This window comes from Sphaerulina musiva, assembly GCF_000320565.1.
Source record: "Sphaerulina musiva SO2202 unplaced genomic scaffold SEPMUscaffold_2, whole genome shotgun sequence".
NCBI lineage: Eukaryota > Fungi > Ascomycota > Dothideomycetes > Mycosphaerellales > Mycosphaerellaceae > Sphaerulina > Sphaerulina musiva.
Genome location: NW_016017384.1, coordinates 908640 through 919801, shown reverse-complemented (window position 1 = coordinate 919801; position 11162 = coordinate 908640). Strand labels below are relative to the sequence as shown.

The following is an 11162-nucleotide window of genomic DNA, read 5'->3' as shown; positions in this document are numbered from 1 at the left end:
TTTTAGAACAATCTTTTTTTATTTACGTAAAAAGAACCAGTTCTACAGTGACTGTATAGCTAGTGTATATCCCACACCCAGCAACAAAAAGCAAAAGTCACCTAGTAAGCAAGAAAGCAGGGTTTCTCGGTATTTTCTGTCTCTTGTTCTTGTTATCGCCGAAAAGTATACGGAGCTAAGGTATGAATGAGGTCCTCTCTAGTCTCTCCACTCCTTTTTTCTTGACAAGTGTTGTCTCTCGTCAGCCAGCTACCTAGCCAATCGCAGTGCAAGTACTCTTTTAGTTAGTAACGGAGCAGTGCTAGATCTCTACCCCGGAAAGTCCAATAACTTGCCCATGTCCCATCGCGCATTTTTGCCTAGCTTTTACGAGATCACAGATGTCTTCCTTGTAGCCTTGTTTCATACTTGACTTCACTTCATAATGTACCTAGGTAAGGTAAGGTACCTCTTACCTCCTACCTTAGTCCCGATTACCACCTTCTATTCACAAACTGGATCCCCTTACTTTTCCCCGTCGGCCGCCGCGCGTAGCTGATGACCAGTTCTCCTTCTTCTTCTAAAGCCCCTTCGCACCCTGATACACCCCACTATATCCCCCTCCTTCGACCTTTTCCGCCATGACATGAAACACCATTTGCGCCAATCTCGCATGTTCATGTAAAACAATTCCATGAGGATTGAGGACTTGTAGTAATCCGCCTACAGCGCCTTGATATCCACTATCCATCTGATGTTGTTTTGGGGGGAAGAAAGACCAAATGTTAGGTCATGTGTCAACCCCACAATTGGGGAGGGGGGGGAAGAAAGATGAAAGAAAGAAGGTGTGGATTTTTTTTTCTTTTTGAAAACAAAAAAAAACAACTTACCACTCCAGCACTCAAAAGCGCTCCCATCCTCCACAGTGAACTCCGCACAAAAATCTGACCCATAATATCCAAGGGCATATTCACCTCTTCGTGGAATTCCACCATGTAATTTCCCGCGCTGAGGTGGATAGATTTGGTCTTGGGGCTGCTGCTGCTGCTGGTGCTGCTGGTTCTGGTTCCGGTGAATTCGAGCTGCTCTTTTCTACTTCCCGCGCGAAATTGATTGCTGAAATCGACGGTGCCGGCTGATGTCCAGGAAAATATTTTGCGGAGACTGAGGTCGATGCCGCAGGGTTGGATTTGGAGGGTGGGGTTTGTGAGGTTGAGGATGATGCCACGAGAGATGGCAGTTTTGCCGGGGAGAATCATTGTTGCGCGGGCTGAGATGGACAAATGATTGTTGTTGTTGTTGGTGGTGGTGGTGGTGGAAGATGGAAACGGTCTGTGCGTGAGGTGGAGGGGGAAATTGTTCTGGGAAGGTTCTGGTTATTCTTGCAGGAACTTCCATGAAGAACATTGAACTAATAGCTATACTTCACAGGCTACAGCAGTGTTCGTGTGTTAACTATTATTGTACACAGTAAGCACTCATTAAAGCACAGGACTTCTTCACATGTGACAGAGACCATTGCAAGAATGATGTTTTCCGCCATCCCTAGGTATGCACTCATACACAGGCAGCCTTGCAGCACATGGAAGACGTATCAGTTTGTGCTGCGCGCCATTGAATAGAGCATCTGTGCTTGCATCTTCATTCACCGCGACTAATAGGAGAGTAATATTTGAGTACATCTAGCTACAGTCCAATATTTGCATCGCACCCTACCAAGTCGGAACGCCCAGGCAGAAAACCCCACGATCCAAATGTCCTCTATCCGCTGCGAAGAGACACTCAAGCATGAAAAGCGGCCAACTATAGCCTCAGTCGAGACCCACACGATGGGCGCTTCTCTGCACAAGTACCTCCAGATGAAGGTGCATTGCGATATTCAGCAAAACGTCTACAGATCCATTCATGTCATTGGCAAGCATAGCAGACTTCCTCCAACACGGACAGCATCAGTAGAGAAGAACGATAAACCCTTCAACTGGCAGCGCCCCACGGCGATTGATCATGGGGACGGTAGTCTCACGCTGATGTGTTTTCCTGGTCCAGGCTATGTCCAGCACTACGCTGCGATCATTGCGACCTATCTCGATCTGCAAGGACAAGACCCATCCATCGTCACTTACACACTGCCTTCTCAAGATGAGTGTATGACCCCCCTCCTCGAATCCAATTTGCGCGCCATGGGTAATGTCGACACCGTAGTCCTGGGGTACGTCCATGGCCTAGAACGCTACGTGACTTCTGGTAAATGGGTCGGCGGTGGTAGTGACCAACTTTTCGCCTGGCAAAAGTACCACGCTCCCGACGGGACTACAGTTGCCTTTCTGGGTTGTCGAGTCAGCTTTTGGGGAGACATTGCTGGAAATGTAGTTCGAGCCTTACAGCAACTCAACCAGACCAAGACAGTCCTCTACATCGGGAAACTAGGCACCCTGCTTCCAGAAATTCCCCCAAACAAGTTCCTCGCCACGGGCTGCACCAGCCTCGTCAATGGCGCCCAAGTCACTTGGGGAAATGTGCTCGAGAAGCATATTGCACGTCCCGATCTTGTGATACACGGAGCTCACTATTCTCTTCCTTCGGTATTAGACGAGACCAAGCAGTGGCTCGAGGCGCGAATGGGAATTTTCGATTTTGTCGATCCAGAGATAGGTCACATGGCGCTCGCATCCAATGCAGGCGGTACTGGCTTTGGGTACTTGCACATTATTTCGGATAACATTGCTCGGAAGTACGAGTATGATTTGTCCAATGAGCGGGTGGAGCAGGTGCTTCGTGACCGGGAGATGCTCATCGCTGCTATTGGAGATACTTTGCAACGCTTCTTTGAGTCTGCTTGAAATTTTCAATTTGTTGGGATATGCTGAATAGAGTATTATAGTGGCCTTTGTAGATGTAGGAAGTTGATCATGTACATGTAAGTACCGTAATGTAGATGTAGTAGCTGATGTTGATCTTCATTGATGACTGCTTAAAGAGCACTCTTGGCACTGTCATATGAAGAAGCTTGCGCACTTCACTTCACAACGAGCGAGGTTCCAGCTTACGACTTAAACATACCTACCTTAATGATGATGTTACTCTTGTACGTAGTGAACAGTAGAGCAATGCCACACCTCAGTTACAGTACAATTCCTCATTCTTATGACAGTCTGGTAGGTAATCAAACCCCCCACCCAAACCCCCCGACCCCACCACCACCAAGAGGAGGAGGAAGAGGAGAAACCGACCTCGAACCCCCCAACGCCATAAACGCCGGATGAGAAGACATGAAGCCTCCAAACCCCAAATCTCCCAACGAGTAGTCCTCCCGACGACCCAAGATATTCTCAATCTCATCACCAAAAAACCCATCATTATCATCGCCAAGACCACCACGACGCAATCCCACAGAATCCATAAATCCGATTCCAGGTCCAAGAAGACTGGAAATATCCCCTCCACCTCCAGCCACTCCAATTCCCAAAGGCAAAATTCTCCTCAATGTACTACTACCTTGCGCGGCTAAACCGTGTCCAGCCTCGAGTAACAATTGCTGTTGCCGCTCCCTTGCAAGTTGCACCCGACCACCAAGATGATGAGAATGAGGATGAGAATGAGAATGAAGATTTTCCGGCCTTCCCAAATAATACAATTGTCCCCTCGCAAGCTCCACATCATCGCGAAAAGGTCTACTGATTTGGAGTAATTCTCTCCATTGATGAGGATACCAAGTTTGGATTTTGAGCATATTCGGACGAAAAGAACTACTCCTACTCATACTTCTACTCCTACTTCTTGTGCGTACGTGCGGCGGTAGCAGCGGCGTGTGAAAGTGATGAGGAGTGATTGCGTGTAAAGCATTCACGCGCGTCATGTACTCGTCGTCGGGTCTTCGATGATCTTCTTCTTCTTCTTCTTCTTCCAAACGAATGAGGAATCGTCTCGCCCAGCGATGGAGTTCAGAGTGAATGGGATTAGTCGAGGGAGGTTCAAGATTATAGAGTTGTTTGAGGAGAGCAATGGGATCTTCGGTGGTGAGGGGGATGAGATAGAGTTGCTCCAGGGCACGGGACATGAGTTCTTCGAATTTCATCTTCTCGGCTGCTTTGAACACTTTGATGTGCGTGATGGCGCTCTCGTCTTTGGTTGCGGCCAGAATGGGGAGGGGTAGTGGGGTCATCCCGTGTTGTTGTCCATGATAGAGGACAGGTGGGCCCCGGCCGTGGGTGACGGGGAACTGGACTGCTTGATCGGTGGGCGTGGCGAGATATCCGTCTTTGTTGATGAAGTCGTAAATGCATCGAAAGGTCTGAATATCGCATTCGGGAATCAGAAGCTCGAATTTGGAGTACTCAGTCAGAGGCTCTTCGAGGCTTTTGAATTTGAGTGCTTTTGCTCGATTTGCCATGATTCGCTTGGGGTCTGCTGTCGTCAAATCATCATACACCAGTTCGATATATGTTACCGACGGCGGCGCAGATATTCTGTCAAACTCTTCAAAAGTATTGCCATCTACAAAGTCCCAGATTTTCTCTCCCTTGGCTGCCATGTCCGCTTCGAGGGCTTTGGAGTATTCCGTAACCTGCCAGTTTTTGATCAATTGCTTGCTGATATGGCGATTGTCGTGGTTGCAGTGTGTCTGCCCGTCGTGGAGCATGGACGCATGACCGTGGCCTCGGGGATCCAACGAGATGAATGAGTCTTCCGGAGGATATCCTGGCTGGCGCGGAAATACCTGCGGCACGCCATACATGTCATTTTCGTCGTTTCTTCGTTTCGACGCGTGAAAGACGAGGTCCAACGCGCCATCTACGCAATATCTCGTGGCCTCTCTAATGGTCATCAAAATGAGGCCAAAGTGGACTCCATCCATTAGCCGCCCGTCGGGTGTATCATCGCGTTTTTGAGCCCCACAGCACACCAACAAGAAAGCGTGGATCATCTGATGGATCATGGCGCCAAGTAAGTCGTCAAGCTCCGCATCTTCCTCTTCAAAGGGCGTACGATTGAGCTCGATGCAGACGCGTGGCACATCTGGTATGACTTTTGGTGCTGACGTGATTCCTGGCATACAGCTGGGCATCGATCTCCAGCGCAGATATACTGCATTTTTGAGCTTTCCGGCAAAGAGCCTGGCATCGAGCATATCAAAGAAAAGATAGGCATAGTCGGGAGTCAAGTAGTCATCGTCGCCACAGTCCCGTAAAGTATCAATCGTGTCTGCAACATCTGGAATGCTGCTCGTAAGATGTCTGTAGAGCCATGCAGTCGCGTAATCGAGAGTCCAGCCAAAGTCGCCAGTGGCCTCTATACTCTTGTCCGCCATCGCGTTGACACTCTTCCCGCCCCTCCACAGCCGGCTTCCCCCATAGCTAGGGCGCTCATGACGCTCAATGTGTATGTTTCGCACGACTCCGCCGCTTCCCATCGGATTGGTGAAGCATGATGTGGGGATTCTGCGACGACGGATCCCTCCAGAATGTATGACTGAGGGTTGGTTGTAAGGTGTTGGGAATGTCGTGACATTGCTGGAGAATCCTGGAAACCAAGGCACCACAGCCATCAGGAGCTTCAAAGGTGAAGATTGTTGTCTACTACGAGTGTTCAACTAGGGGAACTGTGTGACCGAGACTTCTCTCGAGTCCGCGCGGGCAGCAGAGTGAATAATAATCCGATCAATTTTCTGCCAACAGACCGCCCTTTTGTGTTCGACGTTTGACGACAGTCTCACCGACACCTCGATCACGGGCAGGCCAATATGGTCGTCTGATGGGCGGAAGATGAAGCGCGTGTGCGCTTTGCATGATATAGAGACCATGCCGCTGGCCGCTCGCATCGGCGGATAGTGGCATATACCATGTTCGTCACTCTTGCATGAAGAAAGGTGGGAGAGGCCAGAGAAGGGTCAGCACTCTCATGCTGTACTGCTGTACTACTCACTGTACTAGGTACACCCCACGCGCGGAGCAAACCTGCTCACCGTTTCGACGTGTAGAAGTCTCAGACGCGTAGAAGTGGGATGAGACACGAATTGATATCAGATTTGACGGGACTTGCCCAATCGAGCTGCAATTTCCCTGCCGTTATGTCATTGTCATCTGCAGGAGGAGGTGTGGTCGCGGGCCATGTAGCGTGAAGGAGTGGTCGCGCCGGCTCCTGGTGTCAACAAATTTCTTAGACTACGTACGTCTGCACCTCCTTTCGTTCTAACGAGACACGCGGCGCACATTACAAGTCGGTCGTCCATGCAGGACGGGTGCTGCGCTTTGCATATATACTGAGCTTGACGCCATCAGCGAAGCGTTCTCGGGGTTCGTTCATCTGCTCTAGTAGCTGCCGGGAGGGCCTTGATCGCCTGGTCGGTAGTCACTTCTGCCATCGCTAGGTCGACTGCTGTCCTGGTACTTCCTTCGCAAAGCTTGTAGTCTCTTCTTCTTGGTGTGCGCGTTGATGTACGTTCCAATGATGAAGCCCACCACGTTAAAGAATGGCACCCAGACCTCGTTGGGCAGGAAGGCTTGCGCAAAGGCCAAGGCAATGGGCGATGTTATCCACGACACCTTCATGACAGGCATGAATCCAGCTTTTACAGTGGCACGAATCTGATGGAACGTGCGTGCGCCGGCGATGACGGCCATGGAAGTCAGGTACACGGCATTCTGGATGGGAGCAATCTGTGACATTCAGTCAGCACCAGGCATTCCAGCCACCTTCATTGTGATGGAGTGAGTGGGTGGGCATACGATCAAGTTGGAGACGAGGATCTGCAGAATCTTGGCCCGCAAGCTCGTCCTGCCGGCGAACAGCTTCTGGAGGATCGAGATCATGACGTGGCCCAGAGGTGCGCTGATGAAGGCACCGTAGACGGCCATCTTGGGCACGCGACTGGTGAAGTAGTGGCCGTGCTTGCTGCGATCCTTTGCGATCCACGAAGCGAGAAACTCTTGCGCGCCAGAAAGGGCTCCCGAGGTGACCATCTTGGTCTTCAGAGGGTCATCCTGGAGCTTCTTCAGATACCACTGAGTTGGGTGTTAGCGCGCTTGCTCTTCTGCCCGCGCCATGTGTCTGTCTCTGCTCACAGCAAGATATCCGTTGGGGCCCGAGCCTTTCGTGAGGGCATCGCCAATCTTGTGGGCCACATCTTCCTTGCCCGCAGCTGGTGACGGTCCTGGCCTGCCGCCAGTTGTTGTGCGGATCGACTCCTTCTGCTCGAACTTGACTTGCGACATGGCTTATCGGTAGCCGCTGCACGCGACTGGGACGTGTTTACGACTCGAATTCGACGCGGACAATTCGTGTGTGTAAGTCACTTCCCGCCGAAACGCCAGAGGAATGGGAAGTGGAGGGTGGTTGCGAGCAGCGAGGATGTGTAGAGGGAGTGTCGTGTGGAAGCCAGGAGTATTAGTGTAGGAGAAAGTAGTAGTAGTAGTGGTAGTGGTATCGGCCGAGCAGACACCAGATCGGGGGCGGACTGTTTGCGCGGAGGCGGTAGATGGAGCTCGCCGACACGGCAACGAGACGGTTGGTGCAACTTTGGTGGGCAGCCGAGGAGAGCTGCGAGGCAGCAGGGGGGACCTGGCTGGGACTGGCTAGCTGGCCGGCCGGTGTCGAGCGATCCCGCGATGCGCTGGCGGCTGCAGGAGATTGGCGCTCGATAGTTCGAAATTGCATTTTCACTTCACTTGTCGACATGTCCATATCATCCACTCTCATGGTCGCGGTCGTTGTTGGTGACCCCCGTGCTGGCGGCGTGGCCCAGCTATATATACCGATATATATATATATATATATATATATATGTATATATATTTCGACAGGGCAGCTTCGGGAGTGTTGGCTGTAAGGAGGTACCTTATATAGAGCTTGCGCATGGCCTGGTGTGCGAGAACGCGATGCCATGCAGGCCGGACTGCGATTGCGATTGCGATGGGGAGGGAGCTCAGGTACCGTACCGTACCTGACTTGACTTCAGATAATGGGATCTGTTGAGGGGCGACTGACGCAACGCACGCGCGACCACGATTTGACTACCATTTGAAGACGATTTGAAGACTGTTTGACGACTGGACGACGATTTGGCGATTTGACGACGACGACGGCGGCGACGATAAGGAATGGGAAGCGGTAGACAAGGCACAAACATCACCAGTCCCATCTCCTTCACCTTCACCTTCACCGTCGAGTGTGAGCTGCTGCTGTACATGTGTCCCCGAGGGAGTGACCAGTGAGTACATGTCCCTCATCTTCGAGAGAGAGCCATCGATGGTCAGACAGTGCCTACTTGCCATGCGCCCTTCACCACTGCCCGGACGTGTCCTACTCCCCAGGTCAGGTAGTAACTCCTGGGAGTAATAGGTAGAGCGAGAGCGCTCGCCCTTCGTCTGGCAGCTGCTTCCATTGTCTTCGCCATCGCGTCTCTCCCTTCTCGGTGATGCGTAGGTGTACGGACAGGACAGTACCTATTCGATTGACGTGGTGAAAGTCACACACATCTGTCGAAAAGGTCTCCAAGCCAACGCCTTTGGGGGGACTCATTGCTACACACGAACCCACAAGCACCCGTTGCAATCCTGCCGAGAACACGGCCGACGCTGCTCACGCTCATTCTTCCCACATCCGCAACAGCTGTCTCATTATGATGGCTGCACGCGAAAAGGTCAGTTCTGCATAGTGTATATTGTTCACGACCCGAACCGATCATACCTCCATAGACGCGCGAAGTGCTGAAGCTAGCAAACTCTCCATTCACAGAGCTCCAGCTTGCTCACTTCCATCTCCACTCCACCCACAACAACAACACCAACCACCACAACAACCTCTCAGAACACCAGCACAATGGCGCGACACAAGCACAAGAAATTGACCAACGAACAGGCAGCACCTCGAGCCACCGCTGGCATGGCTCCGAACGCGACTCGTCGTTCGAAGACCTCACACTCGCCATCCCGCACAGTATGCACCCACATGATTGTAAGCAAGCACCTGCCAAAACACCAACAGCCTGCCATCTGGGGAGATGGGGAGATGGATGCTAACTGGAGTCGCAGATGGATCGTGTCTATGGCCTTGCATGCTCTGAATGCCACAAGGTCCCTCAGTACGGCTGGGTTTACCAGTGCCGACAAGACCATCAGCTGGGCCTAGAAGACCCTCTGCCGGAGATTATCGACAAGCCATTGGTGCCTGTTGACTGCGACGACTTAGATGCGAAGGCTCAAGTCGCCGAGTTCCTCGAGGTGAGCATGTTTGACCCTACAATGAAGTGAGCCGCACAGCGCAGCATATTTGCGTGTGCGTGGGAAGCTGGCAGCACTAACGTGGTCGGCACGATAGATGAGTCCAAGCATCATCAACGGTATTCGCGCCGGCGATTACACTCTTCGTCAAGTCAACAAGCTCCTTACGCAGAGAGAAACTGTCTTCCGTGTAATCAAGCAACAGCAAGCTCACTCGCAGAAGAAGAATAAGAATATTTCACTGCCTTCCGCCGACAGTCTCATCGCCTCTGCCGGCACTACCACACGCTCTCATCGTCATGCGAGCGCCTCGAAGCCAAGAAGAGACAGCCTGGCGGTGCAGCACTTGGATGCAGAGATGAACTGCAACTACACCATCTGTGGAGGCTGCCGACCATACTTTGACACTCGACTCCCCATGACCTTCGAGACTGTCATCGACCAGCCAGCCCTCACTGCAGCAGACATGCAGAAGCTGCGAATCATCGATCCCGCCGTCGCCCGCACCATCGGTCTCCGCCCTACTCCGCAGTCATACAAAAAGAAGGGCATGGCCGACAGCATTTACATGGAATCGGCGTCCGCAAGTTCTGTGGAGTGGATCCTCGACAGCTTTGCTGAAAGCGAGTCCAACGACGCCGTGCTCTTTCCTTGTCCGGGACCCTTGCACTGCCGTGCGTGGACTCTTCGTTCCGGATGTCCCTATGAGAACGGTGGATTCGACGATGGAAACCGCGCAGCAAACCACATGCATGATTTTCTCGATAGTTTGACGCCAGAGAACTCGCGTAGCCAATTGAGCACCTGTGCCGATCTCACATCGAGCACTCTTGGAGCATCTTCGACCACCGCTTCCACCGTCAGTCTGCCCACCACACCACTGGCGCCGCTCATTCCACTGGTGCCCAGTGACGAGTCGTTCGATGTGGCTCTAGAGAAGCAGCTCCAGAAGAAGAGTGAGAACAGAAGCTTGAGTACGCCGAGTGGCAAGCGTCGCAAGACGGAGATTGGCTTGTACACCAATGAGAGCGATCACGGCATGATGAGCGATGTGGATGGAGAGGTGGAAGATGGCGTGGCTCTCACTCACTAGAGGTTAGGGGGGCTGCCACTACAAGACGACGGTTACACCCTGCTCAGGGGAGGGCATAGGCATATCCCTTGGAGCATCCATATGATGATGATGATGATGGAGGGTAATGAATGAGGGGGACGCGAGGTGGTCGGATTTGTGCATTATCAACGCGTATGATACCCATTCTGCACTATGATAGCGTGAAGCCATGACAGAAGTTTCGCAACATTACCTCCTCACATGTACATTTTCTTGAATGGGGAAGCTCGTTGATGTTGACAAAGGTATTGTGGTATCAGCCAGGCTAATCCAGCTGAAGCCTGAAGGTAGAACCTCTGCCCGTCGACAAAGTCGAATAGCCGAGGCTAAAAGCTCCGATCGTATTCTAGCAAACCCTTGCTAACCTTGTCAACCTTTGAACCACCACTACCTCCTACCACCTCTTGCTATGTATTCAGTAAATTCAACCAAATCCCCCCCAAAAGAAAGAAGAAGACCCCAATTACAAGACAACCTGGAAATACAAATATAAATGCAAAATTACCTGGTACAAAAATAAATAAATAAAAATAATGCCTCCCCCTCACAACGGCAACGAACGTCTCCCCTTTGCACAACTCGTGCAATTGGAAAAAATCGATTCGAATACTTTTCAATCTGTTGCTTTGCCTTTTACTCCGAGGGGGAGACCTCGAGATGGAGATGGGAAGAATGATGGGACTGATGGGGTGGCGTATGGAGGACATGTTTTTATGCAGGCGGCTTGGGCGGCTTGTCGGACTGTTCCTGGTGGAGATGGAGATGGAAATGGAGATGGAAGAAGGGGGTTTTTGTTGAGTGTGAGTGTCTCTCTTCTTTTTTCTTTTTTTTGGGGGGGGGGGGGGGGGGGG

The 11162-nt window shown here is 51.6% G+C and overlaps 6 protein-coding genes across 6 annotated transcripts in view; 3 read left to right on the top strand and 3 right to left on the bottom strand.

Moving 5' to 3' along the window:
- Nucleotides 1-516: 516 nt before the first annotated feature.
- SEPMUDRAFT_147116 (dUTP diphosphatase Dut) lies at nt 517-1261 on the bottom strand. The gene is made up of 2 exons (XM_016904091.1): nt 870-1261; nt 517-730 (listed from the first exon to the last, which is right to left on the bottom strand). The coding sequence occupies exons 1-2, from the start codon at nt 1236-1238 to the stop codon at nt 560-562; spliced, it is 540 nt and encodes a 179-aa protein (XP_016763277.1). The 5' UTR covers nt 1239-1261; the 3' UTR covers nt 517-559.
- Nucleotides 1262-1733: 472 nt separating this feature from the next.
- Nucleotides 1734-2819, top strand: SEPMUDRAFT_39407 (uncharacterized protein; the record flags this gene model as incomplete). Its single annotated transcript, XM_016908744.1, has 1 exon — nt 1734-2819. One exon carries the CDS (start codon nt 1734-1736, stop codon nt 2817-2819), a length of 1086 nt encoding a protein of 361 aa, XP_016763276.1.
- A 323-nt stretch (nt 2820-3142) lies between these two features.
- On the bottom strand, nt 3143-5524 carry SEPMUDRAFT_105452 (uncharacterized protein; the record flags this gene model as incomplete). The annotated part of the gene is made up of 1 exon (XM_016900578.1): nt 3143-5524. The coding sequence occupies one exon, from the start codon at nt 5522-5524 to the stop codon at nt 3143-3145; it is 2382 nt and encodes a 793-aa protein (XP_016763275.1).
- Nucleotides 5525-5808: 284 nt separating this feature from the next.
- On the bottom strand, nt 5809-7379 carry SEPMUDRAFT_147115 (uncharacterized protein). The gene is made up of 3 exons (XM_016904090.1): nt 7041-7379; nt 6705-6980; nt 5809-6635 (listed from the first exon to the last, which is right to left on the bottom strand). Exons 1-3 carry the CDS (start codon nt 7188-7190, stop codon nt 6288-6290), a joined length of 774 nt encoding a protein of 257 aa, XP_016763274.1. The 5' UTR covers nt 7191-7379; the 3' UTR covers nt 5809-6287.
- A 1417-nt stretch (nt 7380-8796) lies between these two features.
- On the top strand, nt 8797-10290 carry SEPMUDRAFT_114274 (uncharacterized protein; the record flags this gene model as incomplete). Its single annotated transcript, XM_016901084.1, has 3 exons — nt 8797-8931; nt 9009-9197; nt 9295-10290. 3 exons carry the CDS (start codon nt 8797-8799, stop codon nt 10288-10290), a joined length of 1320 nt encoding a protein of 439 aa, XP_016763273.1.
- A 554-nt stretch (nt 10291-10844) lies between these two features.
- Nucleotides 10845-11162, top strand: part of SEPMUDRAFT_161391 (uncharacterized protein) — a gene marked incomplete at its 5' end in the record, with an annotated part of 2403 nt that continues 2085 nt past the window's right edge. Inside the window, one exon of the mRNA XM_016907932.1 lies at nt 10845-11111. Within this exon, the coding sequence (XP_016763272.1) occupies nt 10845-11111 (267 nt within the window). The remainder of the gene's footprint in view (nt 11112-11162) is intronic.